This window comes from Phascolarctos cinereus, unplaced genomic scaffold (genome assembly GCF_003287225.1).
Source record: "Phascolarctos cinereus isolate Bilbo 61053 unplaced genomic scaffold, phaCin_HiC Scaffold_5;HRSCAF=322, whole genome shotgun sequence".
Classification (NCBI taxonomy): domain Eukaryota; kingdom Metazoa; phylum Chordata; class Mammalia; order Diprotodontia; family Phascolarctidae; genus Phascolarctos; species Phascolarctos cinereus.
The window spans coordinates 457590700-457615774 of NW_027555958.1; the positions used below are offsets into that span (position 1 = coordinate 457590700).

General features: G+C 42.5%; 1 protein-coding gene across 3 annotated transcripts in view; it reads right to left on the bottom strand.

Moving 5' to 3' along the window:
- Positions 1-25075, bottom strand: part of FYB2 (FYN binding protein 2) — a 93215-nt gene that overhangs the window by 43846 nt on the left and 24294 nt on the right. For all 3 annotated transcript variants that reach the window (XM_078156662.1, XM_078156661.1, XM_078156663.1), the window contains exons 2-6: positions 17950-23631; positions 15643-15708; positions 13865-14026; positions 11542-11575; positions 570-655 (exon numbers count right to left, since the gene is read on the bottom strand). In XM_078156662.1, the coding sequence (XP_078012788.1) occupies positions 570-655; positions 11542-11575; positions 13865-14026; positions 15643-15708; positions 17950-19111 (1510 nt within the window). In that variant the 5' untranslated portion in view covers positions 19112-23631. The remainder of the gene's footprint in view (positions 1-569; positions 656-11541; positions 11576-13864; positions 14027-15642; positions 15709-17949; positions 23632-25075) is intronic.

A 25075-nucleotide genomic window follows, 5' to 3' on the forward strand; every position in this document is an offset into this window, starting at 1 on the left:
CCTCTCCCCCTTACCTGAGAGGAAATCTTTCCACAGAAAGCTCTGGGTCCCATCAGAAATACCTGAGGCAGGAAGTCTTACAAACCAGTGACTTCATCCAGTTGAGCCAGCCCTATGCCCTCCCTCAGACAGAACACAAGGACTTAATTCCCTAGGCCTGTTATCTCCCTCCACACACACAGAATGGCCTGTGACTTCAAAGGAGATACCAGAAGCACAGAGGAAGCCATAAGCCCTCTTTCAGGCTAAGTTTCTTACAGAAGGCGTAAGAAGAAAAATTAATCTTCCTATCTTGATTTTCTTCTCTCCCCCACACAACGTATCTACAAAAAGAAGGACATCAAAGCAGATTGGACAGGAAGCAAAAGAGGCAGAAACCAGGTTGTGAGAGGAATTGGGAAAGAATGTTGATACATCCCTCCCTCCTCTCCCCTCAGGAAAAAAAGGGAAACGCAGGCGAAACCACAGTGGTAGCATAGCTGTCGTGCCCAAAGTAGGCTGGGCAGCATGGCATTTGGCCACGTGGATATCCCAGACTATTAATATATTCATTGACTTTGTAGACTCACGTTTATCAGTGCGCGGGGAAATGGAGTTCTCAGATGGCTTCTGGAACGGGACTGTTGCCTCGTAATGTGATTCTGCACGTTCTTGGCTAAGAAGCAGTGGAAAGCAATGGTGGAAGTTACTTTATTTTCTTTTTGTGAGTTTCAAAATTGGTTTCGGGGAACATTTCTGGCTCTCTATCCTCACAATGGCTCTCTGAGGTACCACCTGTGGGGGAATACCTATTTTACAAGATGAAGAAATAGAGGCCAAGAGGGCTCAGTATTTCTGTGTTTTTTAAGTCTGTTTATTTTGTGCTCTGAGGACATCTAGAAATTGTGTTCCTCTTTTTTATGAGAAAATGTTCATCTTTCTATAACTTATTAACATTATTATCATAATAGAGAGGTCATTGTCATCTTGTTCAATGGAGTTCAGGTCGAAATGGTCCTGGCATATGTGTCTATGCTGTTATGATTCTTTTATGTTGAATGTTCTGTGGACTGTTGCATAAATGGATAAGAATGTCTGCTTTTTGCAGTTGGATAAAAGCATTAGGTTTTAGTTTCATTTTCTCTAGGATCACCCAAAGCATCCTTGATACAGCTCCAGTAGCAGACAAGGTGGCAGAAAGCATATGGACCTCCTACAGGTACCACATCATTTTGATTTTTTTCACCTAGGTCTCTATTTTTAAAGCTTTTCATTCCAAGCACTTTGGAGACTATGGCTACCTGGTATAACGTCTATTAAAATGTTCTTTAGTTTTCATTGATCAGTGGGAAATTATAGGTAACGGTTCTGTCTGAGATAATGCTTTGTTTCCACTATAGTTTATAAATTGAGTTCTTCAGGCTATTTTGTAGTCTATGTTTATAAGATGGGATGTGTATATGCACTGTGTGGATAAAGCATCAGGCCTGGAGTCAGGAAGACCTGAGTCTGAGCCTGGCCTCAGACACTTACTAGTTGTGTGATCCTAGGAAAATCACTTAACCCTATTTGCTTTCCTCATCTATAAAACGAGTTGGAGAAGGAAATGGCGAACCACTCCAGTATCTTTGCCAAGAAAACCCTAAATGGGGTCATGAAGACCCCACATGACTGAAACATGACTCTCACTGAAGTCTACCTCTCACAGAGGAATGAATAGGAAATAATAATAATAATGATAATAATAATAATAATAACTTAAACATTTTTATTGGTTTGATTTATCTGTTAGTCCATGAGTGGCAGTGTGCATTTCATGCATGATTCTAGTCATTAAGTCATTGATTGCTAGGTAATTAGTAGGTGTAAAATTTTTCAGTGACATATAACAGTTTCTCTGATTTCCTACATTGTCTGCATTGATTAATAAGTGTGGGCTCCACCCTTCATTAATTTCTTGTGGTGATGACTCAGTTCTGGATCGCCATCATACACCCTCCCATTTCCATGAACAAATTGGCATCATTTACTCCGACATTTGTTTTCGCACTTCTTTGTTGATATATTATGTGTTGAGTTATGAACCATGAAAGGATGCTGCTGCCCTCAATAGAAATGAGGAAGTTAGGCAGAGAGAAAGATTTTGGGGTAAAGATATGAGTTCAGTTTATAACATATTGAAACTGAGATACCTGTGGAGTCTGGCAGGTAGAAATGTTAAGCAGATGGCTGGGGATATGGGACTGAAGCTCAAGAGAGAGGTGAGGTCTGAGTATATAGATGTGGGAGCCATCTGTGTGCATGCAGTCAAACCTCTGGAAGCTGATGAGGGGAGAGAGAGGGGTGGGGGGGGGGAGAGAGAGAGAGAGAGAGAGAGAGAGAGAGAGAGAGAGAGAGAGAGAGAGAGAGAGAGCGAGCGCATAGACCTGCCTTTGCACCTCTTTGATAAACATTCCTTGTACTCTTTGCATTCTCTCATATGCTTGTCATGCAATGTTGTATATTGGATATATCTGTGTCATATTCTGTGCTAGATTGTGAGCTCTATGAGGTCAAGGACATGACTTTATCTAAACTGTGAGGTCTCCAGTGTCTGATGCAGTGATCTGTACCCAGTAGATGTGGAATAATTGTTGAACTGAGTACAATGTTCTCCTTGAATTGTGTTAGTTCTTCACTGTACCAATTCTGCCTTCCAAGGAAGCCGTGGGTGGTGGTGGAAGAAATGCCCCATTCCTTCTGCTGTTTAGTCAAATAACCCAACAGTCCTGGTGATGGCAAAGATAATAAAATTAGTGGGTATCGTTGCTGGGGGCAGCACCTCCTTTGGCTCAGAGATTTTCTATCATGGGACACATGTGTAATTGTTTTTACAAAAAAACCCAATCAAACAAGAAGCATTTATTAATTGCTGAATATGTGCCAGGCACTATGGTTGGTAGTGGGGAAATAAAGCCAAAAACAGTCCCTGCCCTCAAGGGGCTCCCAATCTAACAGCAGCATGCAAATAGCAATGAACAGCCAAGACACATAAAGGGCACATTGGGAGTGGGAGGGAAGGCAGTCACATCAAGGGAGACCCAGAGAGGCTTCTTGTAATAGGCAGGATTTTAGCTGATACCAGAAAGAAGCCAATTGTCCATGCTAGCCACATGGAGGGGTCGATGGAGACAATCTGAGAGGAAAGGCATGGAGGCATTAGTATGGAGAAAACCAGAGGGCTTATAGACAACTCACCATCTATCAACCTTGTGAAACAGAAAAGAAAGAGAGAAAAAGAAATGAAGAGTGGCAATCTTCAGAACAATTATTAAGGGATCAGAATAAACCTGTGGCATTACTTAAATTAACTGAAGTCCCGTTAGCTTAAGCTGTTAAAGCTTTCTGTTTCCAGAGTTTACAGAGGAAGCATAAAATACAATCTATGTGAAAATATGAGGTGTCTTTGATGGAACTGGGTGTGCTTAACAAGAAGAGAAGATTTGGTGGGGGAGGGGGGAGGGAATCATAGGGTCCTCCATGTTAGAGCTAGAAATGACCATCCATGTCATCTAGTCAACCTCTTCCTTTTAAAGGAGATGAATCCTAGAGAAGTTAAATTACTTCCCCAAGGATATGTAGGTAGTAATCAGCAGAGCCAGAATTCAAATTCACCTATTTTAAAAATGTCTTTACTGATCAATGAATGAATGAATCAATGAATGCTTGCATGAATTAAATACTTTGCTAGGTACAAAAGGATTAAAAAAAATAGACACCATCTCCTCTTGAGACACACTGTATTAAGGGGGGTCAGTGAAGATATACCTCAGAATTAGACTGGAAACAGAATTAGGGTTAGAAGTGTGTATGTGTGTATGTGTGTATGTATGTATGCATTTGTATACAGAAAAAATAAAAACAGATAAAAAGTGGTGTAGGGAGGCAGAACATTAGTAGTTGGGGGTCCATGGAATATTTGAACTAAATTTTGAAAAAACAACAACAACTAAAGGATGGTGTGATTGCAATTCCTGGTATGAAGAATGGCCTATGCAAAGAAACCAACGTAGGAAATGGAGTAGGATGTGTGAGGGGTAGCAAGAAGGCCAGTTTGGGAGGGAGAATAACTTAGAGTTAGTATGGAAAGGCAGGTCAGCAACAGGTTGTTTGGTTTTCATTTATTTATTCATTCATTTGATTAATTAGTTAATTAATTAATGGCAATTGGGATTAACTGACTTGCCCAGGGTCACACAGCTAGTAAATGTCTGAGTCCAAGTTTAAACTCAGGTCTTCTTGACTCTAGGGCTGGTGCTCTAGCCACTGCACCATCCAGCTGCCCCAGCCTTTTTTGACTTTTAAAACAGAAGAGTTATTCTATTAGCAATAGGGAGTCTTTGGAGTTTGTTGATTGTGAGAGGAAATCGGTCAGACCCAGGCTTAAGGAAAATCCCTTTGGTAACTAAGTGGAGAATGGAGAGCACAGAGCAAAGACTGGAGGCATGAAAACCAGCTAAAAGTTCCCTGAAATAATCCAGGCAGGAGAGGATGAGGGCTGTGTGAGGGGTGAGGAGGAAGAAGGCCTAAGAAGCATCACCAGTGTAGAAGCTGCCAGATTCACCATGTGGGACGAGGGAGAGTCTGCTAACTACTTTCTGACTCAGAGTAGGCTCAGGACCGCTTCAGTGATTTGTTTTGAAATGCAGCCATTTGGAAAAGAAGCTTGTCTAAAAAAAGTATAAGAGACACTCTGATCTCCCTCAGAAAAAAGGGACTATAACAAAGCACTTTTTCCAGCGGAAAAGGCCCCACAGGCCCCTATAGGCCCCTATAAAAGTAACATCGAAGCTTTTAATTTTCAAATAGTCAAACATTTTAGGTCTTTCCAAAATATACCAGAAATCACTGTCAATCTAGACTTTTAAGTGCTTCTGATCTTCACAATATTTTTCTCTCCGAATTGATAATTTTTTCTCCTTTTTTTGTGGAGCTAACTTAGGTTTTGAGGTTATTACTCAAAAATCTTCAGTCTCATTTCTGATCTTAGATCAAATGTCAAAGAAGTAAACACCCCTTGGGTGTGTCTAGGGGGTTTGAAGGGTCATGGGAAGAGCATTCCATCATTACCACCACCACCACTCAATTCAGTCCAACAAGTGGTTTATGAAAAGCCTACTATGTGCCAGGCCCTGAGCTGCCTTTGGGGTGCCTAGCTGGAGGTGTGCGATAGCCAGTTGGTGATATAGGACCAGAGCTCAGGTTGGAGTCTAGGCCTGGATGTGTAGATCTGAGGAGTCGTCTACGTAGCGATGATAACCGAACCCCATGGGAAAAGAAGTAGAAGTAAGGAATGGAGGTTTCTCCTAGAAGAATAGCTGGAAAAAGGAGGAAAGGTATAGGCCCGTGGCTTGGGGAAACTTTTTGGTTTTTGGGGGGCAATCAGGGTTAAATGACTTGCCCAGGGTCACGAAGCTAGTAAGAGTCTGAGACCAGATTTGAACTCAGGTCCTCCGACTCCAGGATTGGTGCTCTATCCACTGCACCACCTAATAAACCTGGTAAGCCTCTTAAGTGATATTTGAGCTTTTATTGGCAGCCAGGTATGTGGAAAGAGCACTGAACTGAGTTTGAAATTGAGGAGCAATGTAATAGAATGAAAAACAAAACAAAACAAAACACTTGTAGTCCCAGGATCTGAATTCAAAACCCTACTTCTGCTGCTTAGCTGGCTTTCCTAGGGCAAACCACATAACATTCTCAGGCTTTAGTTTTCTCTTCAGTAAAATGAGGGGGTTTGTCTATATTGCCTCTAACGTCCCTCTTTCAGCTCTAAATCTGTGATGCTGTGAAAGTGGTTTGCATTTTAGACAACCCGTCACATAAATAAAACTCTCACCAGCCTAAATCTTCAGATGTTAGAAGAGCCCATGGTCTGATCTGTGCATAGACTCCCTGGCCTTGGAGAGCTCAGTGTCACCTCCTCCCAGGAGGAGCTGTCAGAAGGAACGGAAGTGGTGGAGGGGCTTTGTTATGGTCTTTTGAATAACTAGGAGAGGGATGTCAAACTGGGACGTGCCTACAGACCAGTTTTGCCTGCTTCTCAATCCTCCCCAGGTTTGCCATGTTTAGACTTTAAATCGTTGCTGCTGTTTAATAAACAAGCCCTTTCTTCCGTGTGTTTTTGCTAGAAGTTTAAAAAAGACACGTGAGTCAAAAATAGCCTCCCTCTCCCTTCCCTCGCCTGCTCCCCATACTTAATCATGGGGTGGGGGGAAGTCCCTTGGGAAGCCAGTGAATAAAACATTAGCTAACACTGTGTATCTGCGGAGACCAAACACTGAGCTTGCCCTGTGATCTGGCTTGCTTTGTTTCCACAAAAAGGGATGGTTTATTTAAGGAGGCCACAAACCTGCTAGGCCAATAAAAGGTAGCAATGATTAAAAATGAACTTCAGAGAGTCATTTCATTGTCCAAGGCCAGTGAGCCATTAACATTTTCATATAGTTACAGAGCAAAGTCTGAGCTAGATGAAACTTTATTCCCTTCTCCTTTTTCCAAAGGAGGAAACTAAGGCCCACAGAAGGAATTAACCAGCCCGATGTTAAACAGATAGTAAGTGGCAGTCAGGACTAGAACTCAGGACTATCTGCCCTGCTGTCAATGGCAATGAATTTGGCACGCATGTGATCCCCAAGTGAATTACGAGAGCAGGAAATCCAAGTGAAAGTAAACTAATTATTCTTAGGTATCTTCACGGTGGCCTTCAAACACCTTAAAGGAAACCTGAAGGATGAACTCGGGAGTTCCCAGCCAACTTTCAAAGATTCGTGTCATCTGAGGATCAGACATCTGAAGGAGCTGGGCTTTTATAAGCCAGGTTTGAGAAGCCTGGGTTTGGTGAAAGTTCAATATGCTGTGGTACGGTAGTTGCAGTCATGTCCGACTCTTCATGAACCCCTTTGGGTTTTTTTGGCAGAGATACTGGAGTGGTTTGCCATTTCCTTCTCCAGCTCAAAACTGAGGCAAGCCAGGTAAAATGACTTGTCTGGGGTCACACAGTTAGTAAGTGTCTGAGGCCAGATTTGAACTCAGAATGATAAGTCTTTCTAACTCCACTGTGCCACCTGGCTGCCCAGTTCAAATATAGCCACATTCACATATTTGTGAAGGGCTGCCTTTTAGAAGGAAAAGACATTCTTTGTTCAATTATTAAAATAAAAAACAACACCTCAAACAGTCAAAAAAGGGTGTTCAGGGGGAATGTAAAGATGAACACAAAATGGTCTCCAGGGAAATGGAAATGTAACCAAATCATCATATTCCAAGACGGAAAGTGTGTAAGTACCAGACGAAGAGAATAAAGAGAGTACCTTGGAAACAGAGAGGGCAGTTTGATCCCGAGGGGGATGGCAGAGGGAGAAGGCTTTGTGGAAAAGAAAGCTTTGAGCTCAGTCTTAAAAGAGGATTACTTCTTCCTTCCAGAAGGAGGGGCCCCCAAGGACCAGCGGGAGCCCACACCTTTGAAATAAGCATTTGATACTGATGGCTGTGATGAAGGTGATAACGACAAAAATGGATGATTCTAAAGCCCTTTATGAATGGCAAAGAACAGGAAATTGGCAACAATGATGACGATGGCTGTCACTTCTATAGCAGCTACTACGTGCCAGGCACTGTGCTAAGCGCTTTACAGATAATATCTTGTTTGATCCTCATAAACAATCCTGGGAAGGAGGTGCTATTATTCTTCCTATTTTACAGTCGAGGAAACTGAGGCAAATAGAGGTTAGGCAACTTGCCAAAAGTCACACTAGTAAATACTTGTCTGAGGCTGGATTTCAACTCATGTCTTCTTGACTTCAAGCCCAGTGCTGTATCTACCATGCTACCTCCCTACTCCCTAAGTCACCACCTGGACAGCCTATTAGCATCTCAAAAACGACAAGTCCAAAACAAACCTCTTTTTCCCCCCTCTGTAAGGTATTTCCTCCTTCTGATCTCACCATTTTGGGCAGTGTCTTTAACAACCTTTCATCCATCAAGATGCCCAACTACAGAGCTCTCTACCTTTTTGCTCATCCCCCATATCCATTCAGTTACCATGTCACATCAACCCTGCTCCCACAGCATCTCTTACATCTGTGCCCATTACCTCTCCACTCCCTTGATTACTGCCCTACTTCAGTCCCTCACTACCTCTCACTTGGATTTTTGATGTTGCCTTATAAGCACCCCCAGCTTCTCCTCTCTCTCCCCTGCAAGCCATTCAGCATGTGGTGGCAAAAGTAATCTTCCTGATGCTTATCTGAATGTATCACACTCTGGCTGAAGAAACCTCAGTGGCTCCTTCTTGCCTCTAGAATAAAAAAAAATAAAACTCCTCAGCTTTGTATTTCCTTTCTCAACATGGTGACCATCTACCTTTTTCAGGATCTTTTTTACATATTACTCCTGTTTGTGCAATAGAAGCTAAGCTGGACTTACTTGCTATCCCCCCTACTCAACATTCTTCTTGCTGATGCCTGACCCTGTACCTGAAATGCTTTTCCTCTTGACTTTTGCCTTTTAGCACTTCTGGCTTCCCCAAGGCTCAGCCCAGATGTTACTTTTAGGAGAAACCTTTCCTTGCCCCTTTGATGACAGCATCAATGACCAAGAAACAGAAAGAATTTCATTTTACAGATAAAGAAACTCAGGCCCAGGGACATTAAAGGACTGAACCGAAGTCACATATGTAGTGAGTATCAGAGTTGGATTTGAACCCAGATTCAGGGCAGCTAGGTGGTGAAGTGCACAGAACCCTGGGTCTGGAATCTGGAAGACTCATCTTCCTGAGTTTAAATATGGCCTCAGAGACTTTCTAGCTGTGTGGCTCTGGACAAGTCACTTAAGCCTGTTTGCCTTAGCTTCCTCATCTGTAAAATGAACTGGAGAAGGCAATGGCAAACCAGTCCTGTATCTTTGCCAAAAGAAACCAAACCCAAATGGGGTTGTGAATCATCAGATATGACTGAAACGCTTCAGTAACAACAAACATTGATTTCAGAGTCAGGATGTTTCCACTCGCAATAAATGTTGTTAGCACTGATTCCCTCCTCAGATTACCACGTATGTACTCAGCTCTGTTCATGGCACATCATGTGACCAGTACAGTGTAGGTTTTAGGGAAGGGGACAGTTTTCTTTTTATCTGGGTCCTCCTGGGGTCTTGTCTGTAAGAGATGCCGAATCCATGTTCCAGGATCGGCTCTTTAATTCTTCCCTTTCCTTCTCACCTCTCAGGTCTAATCAGTTCCCATGTTCCCTTACCTCCTGATTGTGCAACATGGCTCCCATGTGGCCCTTCCTCTCTGTTCTCATTGCCATCATCCAAGAAAGACCATTATTATTACTCTCCTGGATCATTAATGGAGCCTCCTAACAGGTCTTCCCATCTCCACTCAATCCCCCTCCAATCTCTTTCATATCCAGGCCTTCTTTATCCAGACGAGATATCCGGTCATACCAATCACTGCAAACATTTTTTGTGATTCCCTGTTACTTACTGAGTCAAGTTCACATTTCTGTGCCCAGCATCCTAAGTCTTCTCCAATTTAGAAACACTGCAACTTTCTAAGTCCACCCACCCCTTTGGCCCCAGCCCCAGTCAAGCTGGATTATGCTTAGCCTTTTCAATGAGCCCTATTCTCTTGCCCTTCCTTTTCTTTCCTTCTTTGCCTATCGATATGTCTCTCTCCACTTCATCCTCCCATCTTTTACAGCTTCCTCAATTGCCACCGCCTCCAGGAAGTCTGCATAGAATCACAGAATTTCAGAGCTAAAAGAAAATTCAGTGGCCATCTAGTATAAGCCATAACTGAATAGGAATCCATCTACAACAGTTTCATCAAGTCTTTGGATGATGATGGCCAGAGGGGGTGTTCACTCCCTTCTGAAGTAGCTCACGACTCTTTAGGATGGCTGTAATGGCCCTTAATCATGTAACCAGTAAGCACTGATTAAGCATCTGCTACGGGGCAGACGCTATGCTAGGAAGGGGTGAGTTTCCAATTTTTCCTCCCATCCACCCATTTTTGGTAGTTTGCACACCTTCCTGGGCCCTGCATTATCATCAGTAGCATCTTAATAGCTGATATTTATGGGATGCTTTAAAGTTTCCATGCATCATCTCATTTGACTCAACAACAATCCTGATCTACTAAATGTGGATCTATTTTACAGATGAGGAAACTGAAGGGAGGTCATGACTTGTCCAGAGGGGCCTAATGAGTGAATGTCAGAAGTGGAATTTAAACCTGGGTATGCTTGATCCCAACTCTGGGCCTCTAGCCTCTGCACCACTTAATGAGCTTTCAGAGGGTATACACCTGGACAGTAAAGGTTCTGGTGCCCAGAACGAGAAGGAACGGCCTCACCCACCTGAGAAGACACAGGTTCAGATGTATATTAAACTGTGTCAGATGAAATTTATGACCAGAATGGATTACCATTGGCTGCTAGGTGACCCAGCAGGCCAACATGTGGGACACGCTTTCCAACCTTAACACAATGAAGGGAGTGGGCTTTCTTACCTTGTGCTGAGGTGGCTAGAGCTCTGTGCCTGGATATAGGAAGAAGACCTGTGTCCAAGATCTGTCTCAGATACTTCCTAACTGCGTGACCCTGGATAAATCACTTCAGCTCTGTCTACCTCAGTTTCCTTAACTGTAAAATGGGGGATAGTAACCTCCCAGGGTGGTGGTGGGGATCCAGTGAGGTAATACCTGAAAAGTGCTCAGTGCAGTGCCTGGGATGTTATAGGCTGTTAATAAATTATTCCCTTCTCTTCTAATAATTAACATCTCTTAATGAGGAGGCATTTCCTGATCCACCTAGTAGTAAATATTTGCCTTTAATTAGTTTGGTATATTTGGCACATTTCAGTTCCTCCTACAGACCATAAGGTCTTGGAGGGCAAAAATTTTCCTTTTTGTCTTTGTATTCTGGCACAAAGCAGCACTTAACAAATCTCATTACAAATGACTCTGTGACATTTTAATAATGACCACTCACTTAGTCTACTCAAGGGGCTGCACTTCCCTTGCCCTTCATAGATTATAAGCTGCTTGAGGGCAGGGGCATCCTTTTTTTTTTTTGGCTTTGTATCGTATTCCAAGTACCTAGCTCTGTGCTTTACACATAGTAGGTACTTATTAAATGCTCATCAAATTGAATTGAATTGGTCAGTTAGAAGCCAAAGGTGCCATATTTCCATTTCTAGTTCCCCGAGTCTACATAGGTGCCCAGTGCTTGCCTGACTTTAATTTGATTTATGACAATAGCAAGTTGATGTTTCAATTTACTGAACCCAATTGTATAATAAATAGGAGACCCAGGAGGTTAATTTTTGCAGTTTAATGCCTATCCTGGAGTTTGATGGAGTTTACCTAGTCTTTCATTTAAACAAAAGTGGCAATTTATCACTTTGAGACTTGTACTCCTTTCAAACCACTAGAGACATCGCCAAGCTCATCTGGCCTTATTACAGGCTGGTTTAATGACCCCAGTTTATGGGGTACCCAATTAAGAATCAGATACTTACTTTTCTGCAGTGAGGTAATTCGGTTCAGCAGCAGCTATAAGGAGGAGGGGAAAGAAGAAAGCTCAACATTTCTGTTGTTTTATAATGGCATGAGTCATATCGCAGCCCTTACCACGCTGGGGCAGATTTTTGCCATGGTGGGTGAGCTACACCAAGAAAGTGTGAGCCATGAGTGGTACCAGTCTGCTAAAGCTTTCACATGGGAAACCAATTGCCCTCAGGGCTTGGGAGTATCTTATGTGCCTCTCTGGGTATCTGTTTTGGATGCTGACCTAACCTCAGCACCAAGACATCAGTTTCCACCTCGCCAGATCTCCAGGGAATGCCACTGTATTATCTTTAGCCTTCTAGTAGGTTATTTATTCTCTCCAACCCACACCTAATTTTCCTCAGTGTGTGAAGGGAAAATAATTCAATGGAAACCAGATCGTATGAAGATTTTTCAAACACTAACTGTTTGTAGTTTGCCTATACTTTGCCCTCACCTTGCCAGGCCTGATTTCTGAGTTAACATGAATGAAATTATTCTTAGCCTGTTTGAATCTTAGACAGATATGCAAAAGAGATTTATGTCCCAAACCTTCTTACTAATATATAAAATGTTTTTTTTCTTTTTCCTTCCTTCCTTCCTTCCTTCCTTCCTTCCTTCCTTCCTTCCTTCCTTCCTTCCTTCCTTCCTTCCTTCCTTCCTTCCTTCCTTCCTTCCTTTTCTTCTCTTTTTTTTCAGTTTTACACTATTTACACTAAGATTTATACAATGTGAGTACAGGAAAGGCCTGCACTTTTGACTTAGGTTGTTGAAGTTCCTTCTACTAACATCTAGGGCTTGGAATAATACCCTAGTTCTTACCCTCAGACACATAGTGGTTAAGTAGCACCCCTCCCTGCCCCCAAGGTCATGGCCAGCCTGTGTCAGAAGTAGGATTTTTTTAAATTCAATTTTGTTTTCAATTAACAAGCTTTTTCTCTTCCTTCCTAGTTTTTCTCTTCCTCTCACCTCCCTCCCCCAAGTCTTAATCTCTATAAGCCCAGCTTTGTAGACACTGGTCAACACTGCCTCTGTTAAAACATCTAATATCATCCTTGTGCAGAGGCCAGGGTAACTTTTTTTTTCCTGCAAAGTCCCAATTTTAGTATATGTACTGCCCGAGTGAGCACTTAGTAAGATTTCTTGAAATTTACAAAAAACTACTAGGAGGCAGCCTGCCAGTGGAGAGAGGGTTAGGAGAGTGAATAAAGTCCAGGCTCAATGCTTATCTTTCACTCCTAGAATGGTGTGAGCCTGGGTGTGCCAAACCATAGGTGCCATCCCCAGAGCAGCTGTCTGCAGAGCTGTAGGTCTGCATGCTTAGAGGGAATTGACCTGCTCCACACCAACAAACCCACACATCTGGAATAAAAAACATCAAAACCTCAACAATGAGGTCGTCAGAGTTGTCAATGAAACCATTTGAAAACAGCCTCAGGCCTGTCAGTCTACTCACAATTGGTGATAGGGTCATGTTAGCCCTGCATCCCTCTACACATACACGCATATAGACACACAGATTCTACCTCTCACCTCATGTCAACCCTACTTCATTTTAACGAAAAAAGAAGGCATGGTTGAACAAAACAATTTTTAGTACCAACCAGGGCGGACCATGGCTGAGCTGGGGGAGTGGGGAGAGGAGTATGAGTGTGTCCCTTTCCTCCTCCATTCCATGCCCCAGGTCAGTCAATGTCTGCAGACTCCTAGGGGCCTGGAAGGCTCAGTAGGAATCCCACCCTTAACCACACTCAGTCTGAATTCTAAGACCACTCGATAATAGCCAATGGTAATCCAAGCATGGTCTACCCTCTATTCCTTCCTGACTCTCCACCTCCCACTAGCCTTCTGACCTCTCTGTATTGGAAACACAGCCTGTCCAAGTAAACAGAAGCATCTAGATCTGCCTGGTTCTTGCTTTTGAAAGTTTTCATCTTTTTAACTCTGGACAGCTGCCCAGTGACCAGATGTAACCCACTGACGAAAAACTAGCTGGCTAGGGAGTGATAAGGGCCCAATTTTGGTCCAGGCTCTAATTTCATGGGCAAGCTGCTCCTTCTCCTTCAGATGATTGATTTGTGAGAAATGTCCAACTTTGTGGAACCAGTGGTGCTGAGGGGGTGCACCATTGCTTGAGTGTGAGTACACACACAGCCACACACACACATACACAGACACACACACACACACACATACACACACAGAGATCAGGGCCTTGCCTTCCAATGGGCTGACATCTGACATGTGGGACATGCTTTCCAACCCTGATACAAAGGACAGAGTGGGATTCCTTACCTATACTTTGTGTTGTGGCAGCTAAAGGAACCATGTTCTGAAGGGCCAGGAGGTGCTTGACTGGAGGCCTTGGAGGTTTTGGTGGTGGACAGCCAAGGGTCTCAATAGTTGGCAATGGTCTTATTTTAGGGAGCTGGATATCCCTGCCAGAAATGTGTGTTTCTGAGAAGAGAATGGAGGTCACGTCAGTTATGAATGTGACCCGTCAGGTCAACAAGCCTTTCTTAAGCCCCTGCTATATACCAGGCACTGAAAACCCAGTTCCTTCCTTTAAGGAGGCTGATTTCTATGAGGAGAAGCAACACACACACAAATAAGGGCAACAGTGAAAAGTAGACGGAGGGAGTACAAAGTGATCTCTGAGAGGGGAGAAGAGCCTGAGCACCTGAGATGTGGCCCAGGTCAGGAAAGGGCTTCTGTAGCAGCTGTCACTTCAACTGAGTCTGGGAAGATCTAGGGGTTCTACAAGGCAGAGATGAAGAGTGAGATCATATGCAGTCTGTGCAAAGATGAGAGTCAGGAGATGGCTTGTCATTCCAGATCTGGTCTAGAAACGTGGTTCTGGAAATTTCTAAAGACTAAAATGTCCCAGAACTTTAAATTCTAGAAATCCAGAAAATTTTAAGAGCCTCCTCAAATCTAGAAATTCTAAAAAATAAAAATCCCTAGAAATCTAGAAATGGAGGCAACGTGGTAGGATGGAAAAAGCACTAGCCAAGAAACCAGAAAAAAATCAGAAAAAGAGAGAGCATATGCAGTCTTTGCAAAGGCATAGAGTTAGGAGATGGCTTGTCATTTCAGACCTGTCCCATTTGGCTCTAGGAATTTCCAAAAACTTCCAGAAGCCAACAATGTCTAGAACATGGAATTCTAGAAATCCAGAAAATTCTGAGAAGCTCTCTCCTGCCCCCCATCTAGAAATTCTGTAAACATTTCCCTAGAAATCTACAAGCAGAGGCAGCACGGTAGGGTGGATGAGCAGTAGTCAAGAAAGCAGAAGACTTGCGTATGAAACAGTACCTGTCCCAAGGTCACAGAAGTGACAAGTGTGCCAGCATTTGAACCTTCTCTATGACTTACTAATTCTATAGCCATGGGAGAGTCACTTAACTTTTATCAGCCTCAGGTGCTATGGGGAAAGTAAAGCGCATAGCTGTAGAATCCAGCTCACAGGAGTGTTGGGAAGAAAGCATTTTTCACCTTTCAAAATAAACTCAACACAGTGTATTGTCTGTTACTTTTCTTTGTTCTTATGGCTTTCCCCCTGGAAGTACTAGGTATTCTCTTACCTCTCTATCTGCTGAAGCATGTAGCAGGGTGCTATGCATACAGTAGGTGCTTTATAAGTAAGGTGTGGGCTGGCCAAAGAGAATGCATGAATGAATAACTTGAATCTAAATTCCAAAGTTCTACATATGAATTTGATTTATTCTAAAACTTCCTGCATCTTAGTTTTCTCATCCATAAAATGAATAAAAATCCTACCTGCCTCAGGTGGTAGTGAAGGAGGGTTTGGTGAGATGTCATTTATTATTGCTAATAAACAAAATAATTGGACTGGAAATTAGATGCTTTCTTTCCCTCTCAGGAAACAGGTCAGGAAAGGGAAGAAAAAGGGGCACTCAAGCAAGTGGATTTTGGAGGGAAAGATCTCACTCAATGCAAATACACCCATCAAATGACCTCTATAAAGTGCAAATGTAATTCTTAAGGGTGACCTTAATGATACAATACACGCAAGTATTTCTGTCGAGAGGATGAATATTCTCCATTCCTACCTGTGTTAGATCCATTAAGGTCATTCATGAAGCCACCAGAGATGGGGGGAAGAATACTACTGATGCCTGATAGAAGGAGTACAAAGAGAAAAAAAATGAGGGAGGACAGAGGACTCTCAGAAGTTCCATCCAACTTGTTCATGTAGATGGGTTCCCCCACAGTTTCCATCCCTGCTCCTCTCTCTCTCAGGATTGGTAGCACCATATATTCCAGTCTATGCTGTATGTGCAGGCTTGTGGGCATGCCTCATCCCTTACCACCCTGCCAACCCCCCTTCACCCCTCCACCCCCATGCCAAATTATTTTGTACACCGTTCCTCATCCCCAAACCCCCAACACACGTGTACGTGCACGCTTACACACACACACACACACACACACACACACACACACACACACACACACACACACACACACACCCTCACCCCAACCTCCTTTCCAAATAGTTAAAAGAGAACTTGGTGTAGTTGTAGTTGTGATATGATTGAGGTGGTTAAGCCAGGTAGGCTTTTTAAACCAACCAGCAAAGGAAAAGAGATATTGAACCCCTCTAGTAGAGCAAAGAAAACTCATCAAACAAAATAAAAAATCAGATGGGTTCCTAGATTGTAATCACTCGTGCTGACAATGCAAGATACCAAAGAAGAATGAGTCACTTCTGGGGGGGGGAGGAGGGAGGAGCGAGGAAAGGGACCTTGTTAGCTGGGAGTGGTGGTGGAAGGATGGGGTGGGTCCAGCAAAGTCTAGAGGATCATTTGTCATGTGGGTAGTAGACACTCACAGTAAGCTCGTGGTCTTCTAAAACTCTCAGATCTTTTTTCAAAATGAAACACTCCCATATTAAAATTCATTAAAGTTCAATTTGGCCACTTTTTGTGACTTACTCTGTATATACTCTGTCCTATGTTCTGGGAGATAAACAAAGAAAGCACAGGGCATGGTTCTTGCCTTGGTGGAGTTCAATCCTCACTATGGGCTGAGCCAACCTGTTAGTTTACATAACCCTCATTATAGTCAGGCCTCATGTTTCTACAGCACCTTAAGATTTACAAAGGACTTTCCTCACAAGGAGGAGGTAAGGAGTGCAATCATTATTATCCTTACAGTTGGTGAGACTCAAGAAAGGTTAGGTCGAGAGGATTTAACCCATAACTTCTGACTCCAGAGCGAGCTCTAAGCCTAACTGCATCATCCTAATATGGATGGAGCTGGAAGGGACTTCTGGGTTAGCCCATCCCAACTGACATTAAAAAAAGAGAATCCCCTTAGGTGTGTAGGTGATAAGTGCTTATCAAGCCTCCATTGAAGGGAAGACCTCCATTGAAGGGAAACCCATCCCCCTCTTGAATCCATCCCACTTCTGCCTCTTAACACTGTTAGTATGAGAAATTATAAAGAAATGTGGTATGGTAGATGGGGATGTGCTTGGGAGTCAGGAAAATGCAGCTTTGAATCCACCTCAGTGATGCACGAGCTGTATGACCTTAGATAAGTCACTCACATACCTAAGCCTCAGCCCCTCATCTGTAAAATGGAGACATAGGACTAAGATGGCCTCCAAGCTTTCTTCCAGGTTTAAACTCATGATTCTATGATCAAACTTTGGTTGATTGAGCCCTTCATTTTACATAAGGAAACTGAGTACCATAGAAATTAAGGCTCCTTAGGTGTTAAGTGGCAAAGACGGAATTTGAACTCAGGTTCTCAGAATCCATCCCCAACATTATTTTACTGGAATCATCAGAATGATACCTCCTATACGTCAGAGTCACTCTTAGTTTCAGCACAGCCATGAGTCCAACTTTTAAGTTGCCATTCCAACAAACTTAGGTTGGGATGAAAATTGGAGAGGGGGGTCCAGGGAGAGGGCACAGAGGATGTAATCTAAGAAGCTTGGACTCTCCACCAAATAGGAATGAAGTTAGATAGGTGGAACCAAAATGTCTTCATTGGTGTCACAAGCAAACCTCCTTTTCATTCTGTCTTGTTAAAAATGGTGAAAGTTTTTCTAGTGCCTTTTTCTTAAACCATGAGGTCATGAAGCATACAGCTAATAAGAGATAACACATGGTATAAAAAAGGATTTGGAGGAGGAGGAAGAGGACCTGTTTGAATCACAATTCTACTAGTTACTTCCTGTGAGACCTGGAGGCAAAGAACTTTTTTCAGCCTCTTTCTTTCTTTCTAAAATGATGGTGGGGGTAGGGAGAGTGGATTTAGATGATCTAAAACATCTGATACATTTTTTTGGGAAAATAACAAAAGAAATCCCTTTCCCCAAATAAGAAATGTCCAAAACAATATACCTTGAGGATCTAGAGCTAGCTCATTGAGGTCTACTGCTTCATAAATAGGCAGTGATGGGGTATTTTCTCCGCCCTTCCTATGGTTTGTATCTTCTTGGCTTGTGGAACTGCTTAAAGAAGGAATCTTACATAATTCTTTGAAAGAGGCAAATGTTCCTGTCTCAAAAGACTTTTTGATAGAAGCCACCATTGGCCCTAATCTTCTTTCAGTGGATGACAGAGAAGTCTCAGAAGTATCATTGAAAGACGTCAGTGTTAGGCCTGGTCGCCGGTTACTAAATGAACGAGGTATATTAAAAGACACTTTGATGGAAGACACTGTTTGCTGCATTCTTCTGTCATTGGCTAAGGAAGGAATCTCAGAAAACTTCCTGATAGGGGTGAGTGTTGGCCTTGGGTTTGTATCAGTAGATGAAAAAGGAAACTCTTTGAAAGGGGTAAGTGCTGTCTCTGGGCCCTTGTCACTGGACAAACAAGGTGTCTCAGGAGGCTCTTTGATAGTGGTAAGTAATGTCTTTGGCCTTTTATCAGTGGATGAAGATCTCTTCAAATATTTTTTGGCCAAAGACACTGTTGGCCTAAGTCTTCCATCAATGAATGTCAAAGGAATATTAGAAGTATCTTTGAAGGAGGTCAGCGTTGTCCCTGGCCACCTGTCATTGAGTACAGAAGGTATCACAGAAGAATTTTGAAAAGAAATGACTCTTGGTTCTGATAGTCTGTCAGTAGATGAAGAAGGACTCTCAGAAGACTCTTTGACAGAGGTAAGTGTTGTCCCTTGGCTTCTGCCATTGTCTAAAGAAGGAATATCAGAAGACTCTTTGAAAGAGGCAAGTGTAGTCTCTGGTCTTTTGCCAACGGAAGTGGAAGGAATCTCAATAGACTCTTGGATAGGGGTAAGTGTCCCTGGCTTCTTGTCACTAGCTAAAGAAGGAATCTCAGAAAACTCCTGGACAAGGGCTAGTGTGTCTGGTTGCCTGTCAGTGGGTGAGGGAAGAATCTCAGAAAACTTTTGGATGGGGGGAAGACTTGTCCCTGGCTTCCTGTTATTGGGTAAGGAAGACATTTCAAAAAACTGTTTGATAGAACCCACTCTTGGCCATGGGCTTCTGTCACTGGATAACAATAGACTCCTCAAAGATTCTTTGATTGGGGCAGGCATTCTCCCTGGGTTCTTGTCACTGGATGAAGATGAAACCTCAGAAGACTTTTTGGAAGGGGCTAGTGTAATCACTTGCTTTATTTCAATGCATGAGGAAGGAATCTCAGAAGAATCCTTGACAGGGCTAAGTGTTGTCCCTGGCTTCTTGTCATGGGCTGAAGAAGGAATCCCAAAAGACTCTTCATAAAGGGCTAGTGATGTCCCTTGTCTTCTCTCAGTGGATGAGGGAGGAATTTTAGAAGATCCTTTGATGGGGAGAGGTGTTTTCCCTGGGCTTCTCTCACTGGCTGAGGGTGGAATCTCATAAGACTCTTGGACAGGAGCTAGTCTTGTTCCTGGCTTCCTGTCCCTAGCTGAAACAGGAATCTCAGAAGATTCTTTGAGAGGAGCACATTTTGCCCCCGAAGTTTGTCACTGGAAGAAGAAGCAATTTGAGAAGTTTCTTTGACTGGTGTAAGTGCTATCCCTACTCTCCTGTCTGTGCATGAGGAAGGAATTTCAGAAGACACTTTGAGAGGAGTAAATGTCCCTGGTCTCTCGTCACTGGATGAAGATGCTATCTCAGAAGACTCTTTGACAGAAACAATTGTTGGCTCTGGTCTTCTGTCACTGGATGAAGGAATAATGGCAGAGGACTCTTCAAAAGGGAGTAGTGTTGGCTCTGGACCCCTGTCACTCAATAATAAAGGGACATCTGAAGAGTCTTTGATATTGGTAAGATCTTCCCCTGGCTTCCTATTGGTGGATGAAGAAAGTATCTCAAAAGACTCTTTAATAGAAGTCACTGTTGGCCTTGGTCTTCTGTCGCTGAATGACAAAGGAATCTTAGAAGTATCTTTGAAAGATGCCAGGGTTGTCCCTGGTTTCTTGTTACTGGATGAAGGAGGCATTATAAAAACATCTTTTAAAGAGTCCACTGTTAGCCCTGGATGCCTGTCACCAGATGAAGAAATAATAACGGAAGACTCTTTGAAAGGAATTAGTATTGTTCCTGGCCTTCTTGGCTGATGAGAAAGGAATCTTAGAGGGCTCTTTGAAAGGTGTGAGAGTTATTCCTGGACACTTGTCAACAGCTGAAGAAAGTGTATTAGAAGATTTATTGAAAGAAGCCACTGTTGGGCCTGATCCTTTGTAACTGGGTGATGAAGGAATTTCAGAGGACTTTTTAAAAGAGTCCAGTGTTGTCCCTGGGATTCTATCACTAGATGAAGTAGGAATCTCAGAACAATCTTTCACAGAGACAAATATTGATTTTGGACTCATGTCAACAGATGAAGGAATCTCAGAAGTTTTTTGGATAGACATACATGTTGGCCCTGGCTTCCTGTCGTCTAGTGAAGAAAGAATCTTAGAAGAGTCTTTGAAAGAGACAAATATGGTCACTAAACCCATTTCACAAGAAGAATGACTCTCATAGGATTCTGTGAAAGAGGTAAGTATTACCCCTGGGTTTCTATCAGTGGATGTAGAAGGAATTTCAGAAGACCCTTTTAAAGATTTAAGTATGCTACCTGGGTTCACATCACCAGATAAAGGAATCACAGAAGACTCTTTGAAAGAGACCGGCATTGGCTCTGGCATTCTGTCACTCAAGGATGGAAGTGTCTCAAAAGACTCTTCACTAGACATCAGTGTTGGTTCTGGGCTTGTGATGAAGCCTGATAAAGATTTAAGTATGGTACCTGGATTCACATGACCAGTTAGAGCAATCTCAGGCAATTCTTTGATGGGGATAAATGTTGGCCCTGTCATCTTGTCACCTGATGAAGAAAGATTCTCAAAAGATTCTTTGAAGGAAGCCATCCTTGGACCCAATATGTTACTGAATGATGGAGGAATCTCAGAAGAATCTTTGAAAGAAGCCACCCTTGGTTCTGGTACATTACTGTATGATGGATGAATCCCAGCAGATTTCTGGCAATATGCTAGTGTTGCTTCTGGGCTCAAGTGACTGCATGAAGAAGGAATCTCAGAGGATTCTTTTTGGCCCTGATCTGCTGATCTTCTGTCACTCAATGACGAAGGAACCTCAGAATATTCTGTGAAAGAGTCGAATATTTTTCTTGGGTTTATGCCACTGGATGAAGGTGTATTAAAGGACTCTTTAGAAAAGGAGAATGTCATCATTGTTCTTTTGTCACTGAATGAATGAGGAAGCACATAGGACTCTTTGGCTCTTGGTTTCCTGTTCCTGTACATTGAAGGAATCTCAGAGGATTCTTTGAAAGAAGCAATTGTTGTCTTTGAACTTCTTTCATTGGATGAGGAAGGAATCTCAGCACACTCTTGGAAAGAGGCCTGTGTCATCCCTGGACTTCTGTCCCTGGACAAAGATTGAATCTCAGAGGATTCTTTGAAAGGAACATATGTTATTTTGTACCTCCTGTCCTCAGACAAAAAAGGGAAGTCAGAAGATTCTTTGAAAGGGTCCAATGTTGCCCATCGACTTTTGTCACTGGATGAAATTGGAAGCTCATAGCACTCTTTAGAAAAGTCAAGCGTTGCTCTTGATTTCATGTTCCTGTATGAAGAAAGAAGCTTAGAAAACTCGTTGAAAGAGCCAAGTTCTTTTCTTGGTCCCCTGCTCTTGGACAAAGGAGGAGTTTCCAGAGATTCTTTGGAAGAGACAAGCATTGTCACTGGGCTTTGGTCACTGGATGATGAAAGAAATCCAAAGGATTCTTTGGAAAAAGCAGCTGATGTGATTGATCCTATATCTCTGGAGAAAGAAATTCTCTCTGAAGATTCTTTGAATGATGCCAATGTTAGCTTTTCACTTCTGTCGCCAGATGAAGAAATCTCAGAGGACTCTTTGGCAGAGTTCTGCATTTTCCATGGTCTCTTGTCCCTGGACAAAAAAGGAGTCTCAGAAAATTTGTTGGAAGAGTCTAATGTTATCCCTGATCTCTTGTCCCTGGACAAAGGAGGAATGTCATAAGACTCTTTGGAAGGGTCCAATGTTGTGCCTGGGCTTTTGTTACCAGATGAAGAAGGGAGTTCAGAGTACTGTTTGGAAGGGTCCAATGTTGTGCCTGGGCTTTTATTACCAGATGAAGAAGGGGGTTCAGAGGACTTTTTGGAAGGGTCCACTGTTTTTATTGTTCTATTGTCATTGGGCAAAGGATAGATATCATAATATTCTTTGAAAGACTTCAGCATTGTGCCTGGGTTTCTGTCATTGGATGAAGAGGAAAGTTTGGAGTATTCTTTGGAAGAATCCACTGTTTTCCCTGGTTTCTTGTCTCTGGACAAAGGATGAATCTCACAATGTTCTTTGAAAGAGCCCAATGTTGTGTCTTGGCTTCTGTCATAAGGAAGTTTAGAGCACTCTTTGAAAGAGGCAAGTGTTATCTTCGGTCTCTTGTCCATGGATGGAGAAGTGATGTCAGAAGATTCTCTAAATGGTACCAGTGTTATTCCTGACTTCTGTCACTTTGTGAAGAAGGAATCTCAGAGTATGCTTTGAGAGATGACAGTCTCCTGTCCCTAGATGAAGAAGGAATCTCACAGAACTCTCTGGAACTAGCCATTATTTTCCCTGTTTTCTCATCCCTAGATGATGAAGGAATCTCAGAGGACTCTTTGAAAGTAGCCAGAGTTTTCCCTGACCTCCCGTCCCTGGATGAATAAAGAATCTCAGAAGACTCTTTGGAAGACACTCGTATTTTCTTTGGTCTATGTCTGGATGAAGAAGAAATCTCAGATGACTTTTTAAAAGGTACTGGTTTTGCGCCTGAGCTTTTGTCATTGGATAACGAAGGAATCTCAGATGTCTCTTTGAAAGATGCCAGTGCTGTTCCTGAACTTCTGTCTTCAGAGGAAGAAAGAATCTCAGAAGTCTCTTTGAAAGAGGTAAGTGTTGACCTTGGGCTCCTGTCACTGGAAGGAGAAGAGATTTCAGAAGATTCCTTGAAAGAGGCAACTATTAGTCCATGGATGATCATGTGTTTCTGGGAAGGAAGTGTCCACTTTGGATTTCTTCTAGGTTTTGTCATTTGGCTTTGTGGGGTGGTGCCTAAAACACTTTTTTGGCCTCTGTGAGGGAGGGATCTGCTTGAATACTTTGCAAGGGATGCTGTTGCAGCCTCTGCCCCACTGTATTGAGTCACCATTTTCTCCCAATGGTCCAGAGTGTTCCTAACATGATTTTTCAGCTTTACCTCCTCTGATTTGGTCATCTTTGGGTGTGACTGGGCATTGTCAGCAACCAGGGGGTACTTCAAAGAATATTCTGGAGGGGAGACATTCTTCCCTGGTGCTTCAGGGGATATGGAACATTTTTCTCCCTCAAAGGTCCTTTTTGGTTTGATTTTAGAAGGGTCAAAAGATTGTGAATTGCCATTGGGACAAAGTGGTGTCAGTTGCATTTCAGTAAATGAGTCTGAGTTTCTGTTAGTTAAAACTTGGTGGGCAATGCCAGAATTATACACAGGCTGTAGCTTGATGGATCTTGGAATGTCATAAATGTTCTCTTCATTTTGGAGTTGGGTCTGAGACATTTTCACATTTCTTAGTGCTTCCTAAGGCAAAAGGAAAAAAATCAATTTCATTAGTATGGGAAGAGGCCAACCTGAATCTTAAACTTCGAGGGATGTCATGAGCAAAAATGTAATACTTTCAATGAACTAAAGCTACTCTGCTATTTTAGCTGGGAGCAACATTGCCCTTGTTTGTGATAGATTGAAACTAATTGGGCTTAGCTTGCAATCATCCTTCAGCCCTTAGTCATTCCCCTCCCCCCAAAATAGTCACCATTAAATACCTTGAATTTATATTAGCTTCATGTCACAAAGCACTAACTGGGTAGGAAAAGCCATTTAACCTAATGGGATCTCTGTAATATAGCTGATATTCCTGTAATAACGCTTTGATAGTATTTTTCCCCTCAGAAACCTTCAATAACTCTCCAGTGCCCAAAGCTCATATTCTTTATTCTGGAATTCAAAGCCCTCCACAAAATGACCTTCTGTGACCTTTTCAACCATATCTTTCATGACATCTTTCCCTAGAGTTTTTCCATTGAAGACTTGATGATAACCTGTTAGGTACGTTGAGGAGAAATCCATGTTCATTCAATTATAGGCTAGAATAGATGGCTCCTGAGGTCCCTTTAAGTTCTAAGATTATAGAATTCTCAGAATTCCAGGCAAGTCCACTCACTTCCCCTTGTGCACGTCCTGTGGTTTCTTTTTCTCAGATCCTTTCCCTTTCACCTTCAATGCCACCCCCTCCAAATCTCATCAAAATCCTATCTATTCTTCAAGGCTCTGCTCAAGTCCCATCTCCTGTAGATTTCTTTTAACACACTAGCTCAGTGTCATCTATTTCTCTGAACATAAAAAGAGTAAAAGATGAGGAATGTTTTGTAAACTGTGAAGCAAAAGTCAGTAGTTACTGTCCTCATCATCAATATCATCATATAGTCACTTACTGTCTGTCATTTGTTTGTAAAATAATGATGCACATTATTGTAGCCAATGGCTCTTTAACATTCTCTCTCTCTGGCTTGGCAAAAATTTTCTATTATCTATCTTTCCCATTAGCCCACCCAACTTAACAAAACAAAATCCCTCCCCAATAAAATCTCCATAAATGTGTCTAGCATAATAAAAGAATAAGCAAGAATAAGTGTAGCCAATTAATAAACATTTATTAAGTGCTTACTATATTCCAGGGACTGAGCTAAATGCTAGGGACACAAAGAAAGGGAAAAGACTGCCCCTTCCCCTGAGAAGTTCACAATCTAATAAGTAATACATTATGCAAACAACTATATACAAACAAGTTATATACAGGATAAATCGGAAATAAAAAAAGGAGGCGCTGGAATTAAGACTGATGTGGAAAAGGCTTCATGGGAAAGATAGGCTTTTAGCTGAGACTTGAAGAAAATAAGCAAGTCAGAAGGTGGAAAGAGGAAAGACAGAGGGAGAACATTCAAAGAATGAGGGATCAGCCAGTGAA